Source organism: Oncorhynchus clarkii, chromosome 16 (genome assembly GCF_045791955.1).
Source record: "Oncorhynchus clarkii lewisi isolate Uvic-CL-2024 chromosome 16, UVic_Ocla_1.0, whole genome shotgun sequence".
Classification (NCBI taxonomy): Eukaryota; Metazoa; Chordata; class Actinopteri; order Salmoniformes; family Salmonidae; genus Oncorhynchus; species Oncorhynchus clarkii.
The window spans coordinates 39,559,536-39,577,129 of NC_092162.1; the positions used below are offsets into that span (position 1 = coordinate 39,559,536).

At 51.3% G+C, this 17,594-nt stretch overlaps 1 protein-coding gene across 1 annotated transcript in view; it reads right to left on the reverse strand.

The window, feature by feature from the left end:
• Nucleotides 1–17,594, reverse strand: part of LOC139368422 (low-density lipoprotein receptor-related protein 1-like) — a 138,190-nt gene that overhangs the window by 9,283 nt on the left and 111,313 nt on the right. Inside the window, exons 50-85 of the mRNA XM_071107291.1 lie at nt 17,238–17,387; nt 16,830–16,952; nt 16,426–16,542; nt 16,066–16,194; nt 15,475–15,597; nt 15,067–15,207; nt 14,537–14,724; nt 14,116–14,299; nt 13,800–13,885; nt 13,329–13,448; nt 12,836–13,023; nt 12,343–12,548; nt 10,855–11,043; nt 10,584–10,732; nt 10,062–10,155; nt 9,627–9,743; nt 9,344–9,463; nt 8,994–9,116; nt 8,598–8,723; nt 8,254–8,370; nt 7,275–7,381; nt 6,906–7,038; nt 6,574–6,693; nt 6,188–6,310; nt 5,807–5,944; nt 5,509–5,646; nt 5,308–5,427; nt 4,800–5,092; nt 4,393–4,574; nt 4,092–4,198; nt 3,799–3,918; nt 3,349–3,525; nt 2,897–3,037; nt 2,634–2,807; nt 762–923; nt 331–505 (exon numbers count right to left, since the gene is read on the reverse strand). Of these exons, the coding sequence (XP_070963392.1) occupies nt 331–505; nt 762–923; nt 2,634–2,807; nt 2,897–3,037; nt 3,349–3,525; nt 3,799–3,918; nt 4,092–4,198; nt 4,393–4,574; nt 4,800–5,092; nt 5,308–5,427; nt 5,509–5,646; nt 5,807–5,944; nt 6,188–6,310; nt 6,574–6,693; nt 6,906–7,038; nt 7,275–7,381; nt 8,254–8,370; nt 8,598–8,723; nt 8,994–9,116; nt 9,344–9,463; nt 9,627–9,743; nt 10,062–10,155; nt 10,584–10,732; nt 10,855–11,043; nt 12,343–12,548; nt 12,836–13,023; nt 13,329–13,448; nt 13,800–13,885; nt 14,116–14,299; nt 14,537–14,724; nt 15,067–15,207; nt 15,475–15,597; nt 16,066–16,194; nt 16,426–16,542; nt 16,830–16,952; nt 17,238–17,387 (5,200 nt within the window). The remainder of the gene's footprint in view (nt 1–330; nt 506–761; nt 924–2,633; nt 2,808–2,896; nt 3,038–3,348; nt 3,526–3,798; nt 3,919–4,091; nt 4,199–4,392; nt 4,575–4,799; nt 5,093–5,307; nt 5,428–5,508; nt 5,647–5,806; nt 5,945–6,187; nt 6,311–6,573; nt 6,694–6,905; nt 7,039–7,274; nt 7,382–8,253; nt 8,371–8,597; nt 8,724–8,993; nt 9,117–9,343; nt 9,464–9,626; nt 9,744–10,061; nt 10,156–10,583; nt 10,733–10,854; nt 11,044–12,342; nt 12,549–12,835; nt 13,024–13,328; nt 13,449–13,799; nt 13,886–14,115; nt 14,300–14,536; nt 14,725–15,066; nt 15,208–15,474; nt 15,598–16,065; nt 16,195–16,425; nt 16,543–16,829; nt 16,953–17,237; nt 17,388–17,594) is intronic.

Consider the following 17,594-nt stretch of genomic DNA (forward strand, 5'->3'; position numbering starts at 1 on the left):
AGAGAGGTACACAGAGACAAGGGGAGAGAGAGAGAGACAAGGAGAGAGAGACAGGTACACAGAGACAAGGAGAGGGAGAGAGAGAGACAGACAAGGAGAGAGAGTCAACAAACACTAGATTTATACATTTTTTAGGATAACACCAGGAAAACTCTAATATTAAAATGAAACAAACTGGGGAGAATGTGTGTGTAGGTAGGTATGTGTGTGTGTGACTGAGCAGTGTGTGTGTGTGACTGAGCAGTGTGTGTGTGTGCATCTGTGAGCGTGAACGGACTGAACAGTGTGTGTGTGTGTGTGTGTGTGTGTGTACATAGCGTGCACTCCTACCGGCACATGACCTCTCCTGAGGCTTTGGGCAGACACTTGCCGTTGGGGCCGCAGTACTGGCACTTGTCTAGCTCACATAGCTGTCCGTGGAACTGAGGGGGACAGCGACACAGCTTGGTGGCATTGGCAGTCTGCAGACACTTCCCCTCATTCTTACAGTAATCCTCACATTTACCTGGCAGATTGAGAAGCAGAGAAACAAAGCTCACACAGTGAATACTCTCACTTGCATTAACAAGTGAATTGAAGACCGGTTATTTTTTTGCTGAACTGCTTCAGGTGAATGACAGACTCAGATGAAAACCCAGGAACTGTACCTTTGGTTACACTGTTGTACCAGGCTGATACAAAGCTGAAAAGCTCTACATCCACTTGACTTGGAAGTGGTGCACATGGTTGGGTAAATAACCCATTCTGGATTATACACTCACTGTATTGACACTGGTCTCCCGGGTACTCAGGTAGACAGCGGCAGGTGGGCTGGTTGCCCTGGGATACGGTGCAGTTGCCTCCATTGTGACAGTAGTCCTGACAGGTGTGCAAGTTACACCGGGGCCCCGTGAAGCCCTTCAGACAGCGACATGTAGGGGCCCCTGGAAGAGAGAAGGACAAGGTCAAAGGTTAAGAAAGACGGGTGTGGACGTTACACCGGAAACGAAAAGGGTCACGCTAAATGAGAACAAAAATATAATGTAGGCTATATAAACTCTGCAAAAAAAAAGGAGAAACGTCCTCTCACTGTCAACTGCGTTTATTTTCAGCAAACTTAACATGTGTAAATATTTGTATGAACACAAGATTCAACAACTGAGACATAAACTGAACAAGTTCCACAGACATGTGACTAACAGAAATGGAATAATATGTCCCTGAACAAAGGGGGGTCAAAATCAAAAGTGACAGTCAATGCAGCTGGTGGCCACACCAGATACTAAATACTGCAGTGCATCTCCTCCAGGCACCAGATTTGCCAATTCTTGCTGTGAGATGTTACCCCACTCTTCCACCAAGGCACCTGCATGTTCCCGGACATTTCTGGGGGGGAATGGTCCTAGCCCTCACCATCCGATCCAACAGGTCCCAGACATGCTCAATGGGATTGAGATCCGGGCTCCTCGCTGGCCATGGCAGAACACTGACATTCCTGTCTTGCAGGAAATCAGCCATACTGCTCGTTCTGTGCGTGGTGGAATTGTCATGCTGGAGGGTCATGTCAGGATGAGCCTGTAGGAAGGGTACCACATCATAGAGGAGGATATCTTCCCTGTAAAGCACAGTGTTGAGATTGCCTGCAATGACAACAAGCTCAGTCCGATGATGCTGTGACACACCGCCCCAGACCATGACGGCCCCTTACCTCCAAATCGGTCCCTCTCCAGAGTACAGGCCTCGGTGTAACGCTCATTCCTTCGCCGATAAACGCGAATCCGACCATCACCCCTGATGAGACAAAACCGCAGACTCATCAGTGAAGACCACTTTTTGCCAGTCCTGTCTGGTCCACCGACGGTGGGTTTGTGTCTGGTGAGGACCTGCCTTACAACAGGCCTTACAAGCCCTTAGTCCAGCCTCTCTCAGCCTATTGCGGACAGTCTGAGCACTGATGGAGGGATTGTGTGTTCCTGGTGTAACTCGGGCAGTTGTTGTTGCCATCCTGTACCTGTCCCGCAAGTGTGATGTTCGGGTGTACCGATCCTGTGCAGGTGTTGTTACACGTTGTCTGCCACTGCAAGGACGATCAGCTGTCCATCCTGTCTCCCTGTAGCGCTGTCTTAGGCATCTCACAGTACAGACATTGCAATTTATTGCCCTGGTCACATCTGCAGTCCTCATGCCTCCTTGCAGCATGCCTAAGTCACGTTCACGCAGATGAGCAGGGACCCTGGGCATCTTTCTTTTGGTGTTTTTCAGAGTCAGGTGAAAGGCCTCTTTAGTGTCCTAAGTTGTCATAACTGTGACCTTAATTGCCTACCGTCTGTACGCTGTTAGTGTCTTAATGACCGTTCCACAGCTGCATGTTCATTAATTGTTTATGGTTCATTGAACAAGCATGGGAAACAGTGTTTAAACCCTTTACAATGAAGATCTGTGAAGTTATTTGGATGTTGACTAATTATCTTTGAAAGACAGGGTCCTGAAAAAGGGATGTTTCTTGTTTTGCTGAGTTTACTATATGACTACCTAACACATAGTGCTGAATCCGAACCCGAGACATTTTCGGATGAATATCCGAACAACATAAAAATGTGCATCAAGTTAGGATTCAGCCCCCAGAGTAGTTTGTGGCCACACCAATGACCTACCTGCGACCGAGGCAGTGCAGGACCCTCCATTCCTACAGTGGTCTCTACACTGGTTGACCTCACACCTCTCTCCCGTGAAGCTGGACTGGCACTGACACTTGGCCTGCTGCCTGGCGTTCAGGAAGCAGTTCCCGCCGTTCAGACACAGGACCGTACACGGCCCGGACGGGGGAGCTGGGAGGAGGCGGGCAGGAGATAGGGGGAAAGGTTATTGATAGTGTGTGTGTGTGTGTGTGTGTGTGCCTGCGTGTGTGTGTACTCACAGAACGGAGACAGCGTGGGAGGGGGTCTCTCCACACACGTGCCGTTTTCAGCCACGCGGTCGTTGGGACAGGTGCAGACTGGACCACTGGGGCTGAGCAGACACAACCACTCACACTTCTTCTTGTCACATGGGTTGGTCACTGAATCACAGAGCGAGAGGACAGACATTAAGAACCAGAGCATGATCACTTTATGTGGCGTGAACGTCAACAGTAGGGCACTATAAGGAGGAATCGGGGTCAGAAGAACACTGTGTGGAATATGGGTTTATGATATCCACTTTATAGTAAATAAGGGGTCAAAAATAAGAAGTGCACTAAATGGCGAATCGGGGTCAAAAGTAGTGACTACTCTAGATAGTGGATCGAGTGTCATCTGAGGTCATTTCAATGAGGAAGGGAGCTGCAGACAGACAGGACAGACAGACAGGACACACAGGACAGACACTCACTCTCTGGCTGTTTGTAACGGTGGTATAGGACTATGTCTGTGGCGTGGTTAATGCCAGTGGTCAGGTTCTCCATGGGGCCCTTGCCAAACTTGTTGACCCGGAACACAAAGTTATTAATGTAGGTGACGCCATAGATGTAGTCCTCAAAGATGTCGATGCTGAACGGATGGAGCAGGTCTGGGGAGGTAAGAGGAGAGAGAGAGAGACCTTTTGGTTATCCCATGCTGCTCAAAACTCTATGGTCGTTGTGAGACGTGAAGGCACGACTCTGTAAACCAGCGACGCCTGCTGGCGAGAGCAATAACCTGCTCACGGTTAGCAATGCCAGACTTTTTTGGTACAATGTCCATCTGTGGAAACGAGAGGCTCCTTCGTACGGAATTCATCCCCATAAAAGCACTATATGTAGCACTGAACCCCAACCCTGATCAGTATGAAGGGGAACTGAACTGTTTTTGAGGCCGGTGACGGCAATGACGGGGTCGGAGCCGTTGAGATGCACGCTGCCGATGACCGAGAGCTTAGCGTCCGCCCAGTAGAGACGCTCGTTGAAGTAGTCCACCGCCAGACCTGGAGGGAGGGAGGAGGACAAGCAGAGGAGAGTCAACGCAGGACACCACAAGAGGCTATAATGCTATGCGTTACATTACGAAGAAAGCTACGCTAACGCTAGGTTAAGCAATACCACAATGCATAACGCTAGGTACTAATGCTAGGCTACAAACGCTAACGCCAATACAGACCTGTGGGCCACTGGATGTTCTCGTGGACCAGGGTCTGTCTCAAGGTTCCGTCCATGGCTGCCGTCTCAATCTTAGGGTGGTTTCCCCAGTCGGCCCAGTACATGGTTCTGGAGGGGACAGAGAAACGCAGTCCAAACAGCTCAGCAGGAAATACAAAATGGATATATTTGACATATGTTGATGTATTTTATTGGCATTCCAGCACAGTCGCAGCAGCTGTGGTAAATAACCAGGTCGACCCAGTTCCCGGTGGGCGTGGCTGGGTTGGGCCTCGCAGCGGTCAAGGGTAACCATCGCTCACCCTCTCTGCGGGTCCACTACGATGGCGTAAGGCTCGTCTATCATGCCCGAGATGAGGGTTTTGCGGTGCTGGCCTGAGATCAGGGCCACCTCGATCACATCCCTGCCAGAGTCAGTCCAGTACAGGTTACCAGCCACCCAGTCCACCGCTATACCCCGAGGCATTTCCAGATGCCCTACAATCTAGTCAGGGGGGGGAGAGAGAGATCAGATATGGGTGTTTTAGGTACTGTACATCACAGTATGTTGTGAACGGAAAACAACAGATCTTTCTGAGCTATGAGACATCCTGTGCACCAGACCGCAGTCCACTAATATTGTCTCACACATGGGAGGTTATGATCGTGCCCATGTTTGTGTGTGTGTGTGTGTGTATGTGAATTCATTCCTGCTTGCGTCGGGCCTCACCTCCAGGGTGGTAACACTTCCCTCACTCTGGCGACGGTTGCGGTGTGTATTGGATGATGGGCCAGACGAGGGAGAGGACGACGATGAAGGAAGCTCGTAGGAGGAGATCCTGCCCGTGTGCCAGTTGGTCCAGTAGATGCGGTTGGTCTTCACGTGCAGGTCCATGGCGTCGATGCGCACGTTGGCGTCGCCCTGGAAGGTCTGCTCGTAGCGCCAGTTGGGCATGCCAGGGTCCAGGCTGCGAATCTCGTTGTCGTCGGCAATGTAGAGCACCTGTCTGCTACTGTTCAGGTCTGGGGAGGGAGAGAGAGGGACGAGGGAGGGAGGGAGGGAGGGGGAGAGAGGGACGAGGGAGAGAAGTAGGGACAGGGAGGGAGGGAGGGAGGGAGGGAGGGAGGGAGGGAGGGAGGGAGAACTTCAACACACGGAATCCATGAAAATATCAATGAAAGCACATGCACTATTTCAACTAATCTAGGGGTTTGAAGAGTAAAAGTACACTACTTACTGTCAGCCTTGCAGGTGTCGTTGATCCTGGTGAAGTACTTGTGGCAGCTGCACTTGTAGGATCCCTTGGTGTTGTTGCACACGTGGGAGCACACCCCAAACTGCTTACACTCGTTCTTATCTGAGAGGGGAGAGGGGGAGGGTTAATATTGCTGATCGAGCGCCCAGTGAGCGAGTGAACATTCAGGTGGGCGCAGCGCACCTCCACAGGTGTTGTGGCCAGTCTTCCTGAAGCCTGGTTTGCAGGCGCAGAAGGAGTCTGTCCCGTTGGTGACGCAGTGTGCCTCGTCCCCGTCCCCACACAGAGTCCTGTTGCTCCTGCAGTCGTTCAGCTTGGTGTCTGCGGGGTCAGAGGGGAAAATAGCATCACGGGTCCGCAACGGCGCTGAGCCACCGGGAAGGTTAGCCCGAACGCCGTGCGAAACAAACGCGGTATTTTCTAACGCGACGACTGCATAGGCGAGTCGTTGCGGCGGTGTGACTTGGGGGGGGGGGGTCACCTGTCTTGCAGTGGATCTCGTCTGAACCGTAGTCCTCACAGTCGTTGAAGAAGTTACAGCGCAGGCTGGAGCTGATGCACCCCCCGTTGGCACACAGGAACTCGTCCTTCTCACAGGTAGGCTCGGCGGGAGGGGGCTCTGAGAAAACACAAAGGGGATAAATACGTCTATTGAATTGAATGAACACAATGACCCTAGTCCCCTAGCATACAGCTTCATATGAAACAACGAGGTCGACGTATTTGATATGCATTCTGTAATATGTATGCCAGGGGGGGACAGATCCAACCGGTCCCACAGGGAACCACAGATCATCAAGGCAGGCACCAGATAGCCTTGTGTTGGTCCACGTGCAAAAGGCCAGCAGCACAGTAAACTCACGGCAGTTGAGCTCATCAGAGTTGTCCCCGCAGTTGTCAACTCCGTCACACTGTTTGGACACCTGCAGACACACACGGTCGTTCTGGCAGCGGAAAGTCCTGGTGGGGGGGCACTGGAACATCCCTGAGGGGAGCAAAACAAGAGGGGTTAAGGAGACAAGGAGTTGGAACAGGCTTCAGGATCCATAACCTTTTCACACCATCGCGACAACCCGAACGGTGTCGGCTCTGATGTTTCCTGATCACGCGGCCCATTCCATTTCCGATTTCAGCTTCTGGTGGATGAGTGACCAGGCCAACACAGTACAACTGAGCTCAGCTCTGTAGTGGGTAAAGGGTACTAGTAGACGGGATATGAATGTCACAGGATGCGAGGTCACTACTCACGGCACTGGTCGGGATTCTCGTCCGAGTTGTCTCCACAGTCGTCCTCTCCGTCACACTTCCAGGCCAGGGGCTTACACAGCGTGTTGTTACACTGGAAGTCATCCAGGGGGCAGTGTTTAGCTGAGACACGGAGAAGGGACGAAACACAAATACAGGTTGTCTATTACCGACCCGGATCCGAGAAATCCTACCACAGGTTCCAGAATCCCTCTCAATTAGGGAAAAAGTTCAAATCTCAATATGACCCCTCTCTTTTTAGCACTGTGGCCATGTCAAACGGGAGCCTGAGTGACACACACAGGGACACAACACACACACACACACACACTCACGAGCAATGTGACACTTTTCCTCGTCGCTGCCGTCTAAACAGTCAGCGTCTGCGTCACAGCGCCAGCGGCTGGGGATGCAGTGGCCGTTCTTACACTGGAACTGATCACTGTCACACCTCAGCTCACAGCCGTCCTGAGGGAACCACACACAACAAATCCCTCACTCTCAATGTAGGAAAGCCTCACATCATCATCAACATCAAAGCACAACCATTACAGCGGATGTCCGAGGACAGGATATCCAAATAGCGAGGTTATTTCATATGTCCTCCTCAAAAAGGCAGATGTCTAAGCTTCAAGGACAACCCGATAACACAGAGGGTTGTGAGAAAAGTATGAGTCAGTAGTGTTATCTACGACACAAGTTACCTCATCAGATCCGTCAGCACAGTCATGGTCCCCGTCACACTTCCACCTCCCGGCGATACACCGTCCGTTGGTACAGGCAAACTCGCTCTCGGAGCACGGCCGCGGCACTGTAAAGACACACAGCGACGCAGTTCTGGCGTGAGGACGGTGCAGCTTCGCTGGAAACGGCTTCCAGATCGTTGGCGTCCAAACTCACAGGGGAGAGCATGCCCCACACACAAAAACACATGGACACTCAGATGGAGGCCAAACAATGACAGTCAAAAGAGCGCTCCAGAGACCCCCCCCCCCCTGCTTTAACGGACTTAAGCGTCTTCGAAAATAAGACAAAAGCTTTGTTGAGTACAATGGCCTCAGGTGGCCAGGTAGGAAAGTACCATTACTTCACATAACAGTAGAAACTATCCTCTGGAGCGCTACCTTTGACCTCTCACTTTTTGAGGGGACATCAAGGTGGGGACTGGAGTTCAAATGGGCAGCATCAGACATGCAAACGAGCGCGATGGGATTGAAATGGGGGTGCGATGGGAGGAGGAGGAGCAGAGTGACATTAGGTTGGGAGGAGATGGGGATGGTTAAAAGTGGAGGCCTACCTCTGGCTCAAGCCAACGGGCCAGTCGGTGTGAAATGAAACAGACATGAGACGAGGTGAGATGCATAAGAGATGATATTAAAAAGGAGCAAAGGCCAAACTGAATGAATTTCTACCGAATGAAAGGCAACTTTGCAGGTAAGATGAGGTTTTCGCTACGAAACAGACCCGCAAGAAGACACAGACAAAGACAAACGCACGAATCAAACAATTGAAACGGTGTTTCGGGCCAGTCATACGGAGCAAGCCACCAATGCCCAATCCCTAGAGGTGCACAAACCATGAGCATTAGAAAAATGCAACGGGACAACGCAGTGACACTGTACTGGCGACACGAGTGAACGAGGATAGTGTGCACTCACAGGGGATGAAGGAGCGAGACCTTACCGCACTTGTCCTCGTCCGAGTTGTCCCCACAGTCGTTGTCGTAGTCACACTGCCAGCGGCCCGGGACACAGCGGTTGTTCTTACACCTGAACTGGTACGGCTCGCACGTCCTCTCATCTACACAGAGACACACGCCGTCAGCGCCGTAACAACCATATAGAGCACATGGCAGTACAGGAGGTCCACGGCATCATCATTGAACCGTCGACACTAGAGAGGCCATTGGCAATGCTGGCGACCAATCACGGACGCGGTCCCAGATCATAACCAAAACTCCATGGCAATAAGGTAGCGGCTGGTTGAGCCGTCTCTCTGTTCCCTAGGCGACAGAACAGAACACCCACCACATTCCTCTTTGGGTTCGTCAGACGAGTCTCCGCAGTCATTTTCTCCGTCACACTTCCACCGGGCCGGGATGCAGCGCCCAGAGTCCTTACAGCGAAACTCATCCACGCCACACGTCATCTGGGCTGGAGGGGGGGAGGGGGGGGGGAGAGGGAGGGGGAGAGAGATTGAGGCTTGTATAACAGGCCAGATAGACTGAGTAAAGTGAAAGGTGATGGGAGGATGTCACGAGGTCTGTAAGATCTAGTGCATTTTGTAATTGACTAGTTCGGTAAGTTTAGCCAGAACCCGGTAAGCAGAAACTTGTATTCTTCTTCAACACGGAAGTGGAACTTGACTTGTGTGCCTGTCATTAGTCTAGAACAGTCTTCTGAAACAGAGGGGTGGGGTCTCACTGCAGTTGGCTGGTTCGTCCGACCCGTCCACACAGTCATTGTCACGGTCACACACCCAGACGCGAGGGATACAGCGCTTGGTGATGGCACACTGGAACTGGGTGGGCGCACACGTGACCTCGGCTAGAGGGAGGAGACAGACAGACTGTTACTGACAGGGAGCAACTCACAACAACAACAGTTGATTTATTATGGCACAGGTTAGTCTCACTGAAATGCAATCAAGTTTCACAACAGAGACCTGGGTCAGCAGTACTCCCCCGATAAAACACAACACAAACGTAGGTGATGTACACAACGGGCATACAGACACATGTAAGAAAGCGTGTAGACGGGACGTGTGGACTCACGGCAGTCCTTCTCGTCCTCTCCTTCGCCACAGTTGTCCTGTCCGTTACAGCGGAAGATTCCCGGGATACAGCGGCTGGGGTGGGAGCACTTGAACTGACTGGGCAGACACACGTGGATATCTGGAGAACAAATCACACACACACACACACACACACACACACACACACACACACACACACAGAGAGAGAGGAAGACAGGTCAGAGATGAGCAGAGCAAGAGAGAGTGAGGGCGAGAATGAAAGATTGAGGGAGGGGGAGCGAAAGCAGGAACGAGGCCGTTACCGCAGTTGGCCTCGTCCGAATTGTCTTGGCAGTCGTTGTCCCCGTCACAGATGTAGGCTGGGTTGGTGCAGATGCCTGTCCCACACTGGAACTGGCCGGGCCTGCACTTGAACGCCGCTATAAAGGACAAATGGATGACACCGACAGACACACATTCAGATCGAGGTTGTTTGAAAGTCTGAAACAGACCCACAGCAGACCCACACCAACGCTATTCCTCCACCTCTAATCCTCCACGATCTCAGAGCCCAGTAGAAGTATCAGTGACCCTTTGCTATACAACCACATACTACTCGTTCACCCATTTGACGTAGAACTGGCTTCGCCAAGGTCGTGGGTTCAGTTCCCACAGGGACCACACACACACACACACACACTAGAAATGTACACAATCACTTTACCTAGTTGCGTTGGATGAAAAAGCGTCACACTCACGGCATTCTGCAGGCTCGTCCGAGCGATCCCCACAGTCGTCCTCCGTGTCACACTTCCACCAGAAGGGGATGCACTTGTCGTTCTTACACACAAACTGGACGAGGGGAGGAGGAGAGAGAGAGAAAGTGAGAACGGGTTAGCAAACAGAGGACGTGGCAAAAATGAACGACACGCCACGTAACCGTAGCAGTCTCTAACAACAGTCTTCAACTCGTTGCCATTTAAGTCTCCGCTGATCATATCATTAAGACGAATCCTAAAACAGACGGAATGGAAGTCTGATGCTCATTCATCTATTAATACCACAGCTAAATGGGGAACGTTCTCCTTAGTTCTACTACCGAAGCCCAGGTAAGAGGCTGAATGTAAGGCTGTGCTGTACTGTACTGTGTAGATAATGACGCTTAATTATCGCACAAAGCATAATAAACAGCCGTGTAACATCCCCTCATTCCACAAGAGGCTCTGCTGCCCCCTAGCTGCCTGGCCCCTCAACAGCCATATCGTTCCGCAGTCCCTCACCTGGCTGGCAGTGCAGTTGGACATGCAGGTGCGTCCATCGTTGGCCAGGTAGAAGTTGGTGGGACAGGCACACTTGTAGCCCCCGCCAGGGCTCAGCAGACACAGGTTACTACAGCCACCGTTGTCTGTCTGGCACGGGTGGTTAAACACTGGAAGCAAAGGGGATGAAGGAAACTCTTAACCGGAGCTACTGTGTGTGTGTGTGTGTGTGTGTGTGTGTGTGTGTGTGTGTGTGTGTGTGTGTGTGTGTGTGTACATGCGTATCTCTTACCCTCAGGCTGGCGGTAAGGGTGGTAGATGTGGATGTCCATGGGCCGGTGGAGGGTAGTGACCAGGGTGGTCTTGTTGATACCCAGGGTCTTGTGACACCTGTTGATGGACTTGGTCTCCCAGTCGGTCCAGTAGATGTACTCCTCAAACAGGGTCATGGCGAAGATGTGGGGGACGTCCTGGGTAAGCACTGTGGACCCAAAACACACAGCAGTGATGTCATTGGTATCATATTACACACAGGGTCCCGAGTTTTACCTGGCCACCACATGACCTGACCAGGAAAATCGCTACCGGCTAAAACCTGGGGTCCAAGAGTTTTTCCCTAGTCCAAACACTGGGGGACATCAATTACACCACAACGGTGTCAGTCAAATGTGTATAGTCACACAACGCCCAACTACTAACACAAGGAGTAGTGGTGACGGAGCGACAGCCATTCATGATACCAACTCACTACTGTCTATGGGTTAAGCAGTAGGAGCCACGCTTCACTGGGGCCTGTACACCTCTCACGGTTACGGTCACGACTATGTGCTTAAGAATGTTCCTCATCAATGCACTCATTCGTTTCGCTCCATGTTGTTATGGAAACACGCCATTAGCTACCTGACTGTCCTCTGCTATAAAAGCACAGTCGGCCACCCACACCCACACACACACACAGTGTGAAACAGCACGTTAGATTTAGGATGGTGACATCTCATCATTGGTTAATTGATATTCTAACCAGTGTTGTGGTACAAACTTTACACGAGTCTCCTGCCACCTGGACAAGTCCTGAGGGAGTTTCGTTCTATGATACTGGAGCGACGGGAGCTGAGAGGAGATGCTGGTGGATCTACACGGAGTGACCTTTGACCAGCTCCCTCCCTTATCTGAACTCAAACAGCCCGTGTCCCCATTAGGAAGACAGTTCTGTGTGCGCAGAAGGTTAACGACCCACGGGTGGGCTAGCACCACCGTACCAGAGCGCTAACACGGCTCCACTGCCGACCACAGAACATCCGCCAGGCAATAGGAACCATGGCCCATCTGGTCAGGACGAGAACCGCAGAACACACAGCCGACACCTATCCCAACTCCACTATGAAACCTCCACGACGACCGGGAAGAGGCATCCTCTCTAACCCACGTGCCCTAGTTTCAAACGGAGGTTTGTGAATGTGAGGAATTCAAAATCATCAGGAACTCCTCCGCATCCCTGCATTCTTCTGCACGGTTGGCTGACAATATAAAGCATTGTCCTTTGTCTGGTGACAAGGCGCGGGGTATTCAGACCCCATGCAGATAACAGCCTCATCAGTAGTCTGACCGAACAATAGCCCCCTCTCTCTCTCTCTCGTCTCACTCCTCCCCCTCCACCCCAATGGGCCCAAGGCTCTAAACGGCACCACTGTGAACCGTGGCTCTCATACAATTGCGCTTGCGTGTACATCTGTGTGTGTGTGTGTGTGTGTGGAGGCTACTGTACGTCAATATGCATTACCCGTGTGTCTGTTGGTACCATCCAGGCTGGCAAACTCAATGTAGTCCTCTCTGGCATCGGCCCAGTAGATGCGGTCGTTGATGAAGTCCAACGTAAGACCATTGGGCCAGGTGATCTTGTCCTCGACGATCACACTTCGGTTGGAGCTGTCCATCCCAATCCGCCCTATGTGGGGGTTGTCGCCCCAGTCTGACCAGTACAGGTACCTGAGGAGCAAGACGGGACAGTATCACATTATACCATCAGAACCATTATTAGAGAAAAAGACCGCCCTCTTGTAGACATCGTCCTTGGAGCCGACAGGACGTACGGCCTGACCGGGATAACTCTGGGTACTAGTAGTAGCCTATAAGTCCTTAGTGTTCCATTGCATTTCACGGTTCATTCGTACAGAGGCTGAGTACGTGACAACGCGTCCGTCTCAAACCATTACAGGACTTTCCAGTCCAGCCTCATGTTCTGTGTGTATCGTACTCTGGGCTGTCCCTCTCACCCGTTGCGTACATCCAAAGCCACGGCGCGTGGTTCCCTCAGGCCGGTGTTCACCAGGACCGACCGGAAGGCTCCTCCTAGCTTGGACACCTCGATGGTGTCCCGCCCCTTATCACACCAGTACAGGTTTCCTCCGACCCAGTCTACAGCCAATCCGTCTGGGTTACTGAGGGAGGTCCGGTGCAGCACCTGGACAAGAGCCAATCAGAGAGTCAGATACTGGCCAACTAACTAACTAACCAGGAAGTCATATACGGGCCAACTGTCCATTCAGAGCCACAAAAAGACAAACTGTTCAATAAGAGAGAAATAAACTAGCCTACTGTCCAATGAGAACAACAGACTTGAGACATATCCAATCTGAAAGCCACTAACAGGTCGGTTGTCCAATCAGAGCGCCACAGACAGGTTAACTGACCAATCAGAGTCAAGGACTAGCCAGCTAGTCAACAGACTCAATGAGAGTGACAGACCCGGACAACTTCCATACGGACCTCGATGTTGCTGCCGTTGATGTTCATGCGCCGTATCATGGAGCCCTGAGTGGTCACGTCTGTCCAGTAGAGCATCTGCTCTGCATAGTGGAAGTCCAGAGCCACCGCGTTGTTCAGGCCCTGGCACACACACACACACACATTAGAAAACAGACTATCAGGATCCGCAAATTCTATTTTTACACACATTTACAATCCCTGAATTCTATTTCATTTGCAAAGGATCCAAACATTCCAAAAAGATCATACCTTGGATGTTTATAGTCACGGCAACAAAAATACCCCCCCCCCCCCCCCCCCCCCCCCAAAAGCATACACACTCAGAAGCGCGCACGGACATGCACAAAAAACACGACACACAGGATATAGCCTACAATCGGTTTGGATGATCACTAATCGCTGATCATAAATAGCCATATAAACGGACACCTGGTTAAATGGCCCACTGATCCCAGCACAGTGCTGTCTCACCTGTTTAATCAGAGTGTAGTTGGTGCCATTCAGGTCCAGTTTCCTCAGGTAGTACCGGTTGGCAAAGATCAGGAAGGGCTCCTCATCTGTAGCGAGACGGACCGATACGAGGATAAGAGTTAGGGGGACCAGAAAAGGGCTCTCTGTACATGGTCGAACTCGTCATAAAGAGAGGCACACGCCGCCCAAACGCTAAGCGATGGGTCACGCTCCTTGAACGCCGCAACGGAATACATTTGGAAGACATTTTTACGACGGACAACGAAAGAGCCTTTCTTATTGGACGAATCCAAGTAGTCCCCGCTGTTGGTCTTACCAGAGGTGGACTTGCAGATGGTAGGATTGTCCGGTCGTAGCTGGAAGCCCTCCACACAGAGACAGTGGAAGGATCCGTGAGTGTTGATACAGCGCTGGGTACAGGGGTAGGACGTGGTACACTCATCTGTGTCCACACACGTCTTCCCATCGCGCTTCAGCTGGAAACCAGGGTGACACCTGCACTGTAGGGGCCCAGGGGGACACACAGACAGCATGTCAATACAGTGGAACACATTTGGCAGCTACAGTAGGTCGGTGCTGTACCTAGCAGACTCACATGGTTCACCAATAGGAGGGAGATGAGACTGAGGTGGACGGAATTGATAATATCGCAGAATTTCCAGGTTGTGTTACACAGGTAGAAATATTGGCAACGTGCACAAAAGCAGACCCCCCCCCCCCCCCCCCCCCCCCCTTACCTTGAAGCCTATCTTGAGGTCCTCACAGAGCTGGGAGCAGCCACTCTGCTTGCTGTTGAGACACTCGTTGATGAAGCAGTTGAGTTCGTCAGAGCCGTCCCCACAGTCGTCGTTACGGTCACACAGCAACGTCTCGTTAAGACACTTCCCGTTATGACACATGTAGGCAGAGTCATTACACTTCCCCTCTGTAGGCGGAGCAAAAGACTGCCGTTTAGGTTATGCAGACAGAAGGGCCAGCAGTGCCAACATCGCTTTACTGCAATGACCACAGAGAACATGAAAAGATGCACTACGCAGAACTCGCTCCGCCATTTCCTGGTTGCTAAAAAAAACTCTTAATAGTTAACTCTTAACTTTTTTAAAAAATTCACAACCAAAACAAAACCTACCGTAAGGGACGCTATGGCCTTCTCAGCAGAAGCCACAGGCGATTACTTAAACAACGCAACCACAAAATGACACACGAACACAGTGTTGTACTATACATTTCCACAGTACAGACATAGAACACAGTGTGTCCGTGAGACCTGAGTCTGTGCACCGGGGGTTCTTGGGAGCTTCATCAGAGCGGTCCTGACAGTCGAAATCTCCGTCGCACTCCCAGCTCTTCTGGTTGAGACAACGGCCGTTGTTACAGCGGAACTCCTCCGGCCCACACGTAGGATACTCTACACGGGTGGAGAGGTAGGCATATGTCAGCGCTGAGACATCTGTCTGTGTCTCTATAACTGTCAAATGTCCCTATCCTTTCAGTTATGGGGTAATGACGAAGGAAACGATAACCGTATATTGAAAACCCGCCAGTTATCCTGCACTGTCAGGTCGGCGGTTAAGGGAAGGAGGAACTGACAAAAAGACGCACACATCACAACCGCCAGCATCACTCCATCCCCGTCTCTCTCCTCCTCTATGCTCACGCAGCGCCACACACTCACCGCACTGTGGGGACTCGTCGGATCCGTCAGAGCAGTCGACGTCGTGGTCACACACAAAGTGCTTAGGGATACACTGTCTGTCCTGGCACGTGAACTCATTCTCATCGCAGGTGTTGTTGTACACTGAGAGGGAGAGGGAGAGAAAACAGAGCGAGAGAAAGTGAGAACGGGTTAGCAAACAGAGGGCGTGGCAAAAATGAACGACACGCCACGTAACCGTAGCAGTCTCTAACAACAGTCTTCAACTCGTTGCCATTTAAGTCTCCGCTGATCATATCATTAAGACGAATCCTAAAACAGACGGAATGGAAGTCTGATGCTCATTCATCTATTAATACCACAGCTAAATGGGGAACGTTCTCCTTAGTTCTACTACCGAAGCCCAATTCAGGCGTGGTGATGATTATGGAGTGAGTAGAGGAGCTGTTGAGAGATTGTTCTCCAACTCACAGCAGCCAGCCTTGATGGGTACAACCCATAGGGGCAGAGTACTATACTATATTATTAGGACATTTGTGGACGTGTTGTGGCTCGCCTCCTACTCAAACCAAGGTGCCTGAACAGCGGCGCAAACTAAAGACTACGACTCACAGCAGCCAGCCTTGACGCTCTCGTCCGCCCCGTCCAGACAGTCCTTATCCCCGTCACACTTCCAGCGTTGAGGGACACACACATGAGTGCCGGGACACTGGAACGCCTCGGGGCTGCACGTCTTGGTTTCTATGGCAACGGCAGAGACATGAACAGGTTAGATCACTTTCGAGTAGCGGTCGACAAAAATGAACCGGATCAAGCAACCAACCAACGAATCAGGCTCCTCCTGTGCAAATATGTTTGGGAGAATTTGGGAATCGCGTTGGTAATTGCTGCCAATGTCAGCAGAGGGTATGGTAGAGAACTCGGTGTGGCCTGGGGCCATAAATCGTAGGTGTCGTCGGTTGAGCCACTCACTGCATCTGCTGTCCTCGTCACTATTGTCGCCACAGTCGTTGGCGCCGTCACACACCCAGTGGTTGGAGATACAGCGATGGTTCCCACACTCAAACTCGGTGGACGTACAGAACTTATCTGCAAAGACAGAGGGAAAATGTTAGCGAATTTAATCTGGGTTACTTTGTGCAAGAATAGATTTATCACCAAATTAAAAAAAATATATATATATATTTTTTTTTAAAAGGTTGACTGAATTATTAAACTCTGACCCCATGCTGGTTGTGTTTATCTATTGAATACGCAGGGAGACCACACCGTTTTGATCTTTGTGGCACAACAGTACAATACAAAGTTGCATTACATCAGCTAAGGGAATACAGGGAAGCACAGAAGGTATCTCTATATTGGTCAAGGAGACTGACCACAGTGGGTCTCGTCAGCGCCGTTCTCGCAGTCGTTCTCCTTGTCACAGGTCCAGCTCATAGGGATACAGCGACCACTGGGGCAGGCAAAGAAGTTCACCGGGCACTTCAGCTTCTTCTTGTCTGGCGGAGAGAGACGGAGAGTACACTGTAACGCTTTGACGATCCTAAAGGCGTTTGGCAATGAGTCAGACCGGGGGTTCAAATAGCTATGCTTCCTTTCCTGCACAATGTAACCAATGGAGCAGTCCCAAAAGTGCCACCCCCGCCCATTTTGTCACTCTGGGCAGGCTCAAGCAAACGCTCAAAGTGTTTGAAAGAAAAAGAAGACTGTTTAAAGCGCTGGCTGAATGATATACTGCCCGATAGGCCCTAAAAGGAGAACGGTAAGATCTGTCTGTCTGTTACCTGGGCAGTTTCTCTCATCCGAGTAGTCTCCACAGTCGTTGTTGCCGTCGCACTGCCAGGAAGGCAGGTAGCACAGCGTGGTCCTCTCACAGCTCTTGAAGGTCGCCCCCTTCACCCCCAGACGGAAGTAGCGGGAGCAGTCAGTTGGCACTGGGGAGGAGAGACGTCATACACGAATGAACAACCGTTAGGTGGTTAGTTGAGGGGCTCCTAGGGAACGGCGTCTGTACGTTCAACACGGGGTGGGGGATGAAATGGCAATACTTTTCATCACATGGTGGGATACGTTCAAAACGGACGCACTAGCCACGGCAGACGCCTCCGTACGCCATTACTGAGCTAAAAATGACCTTTCTT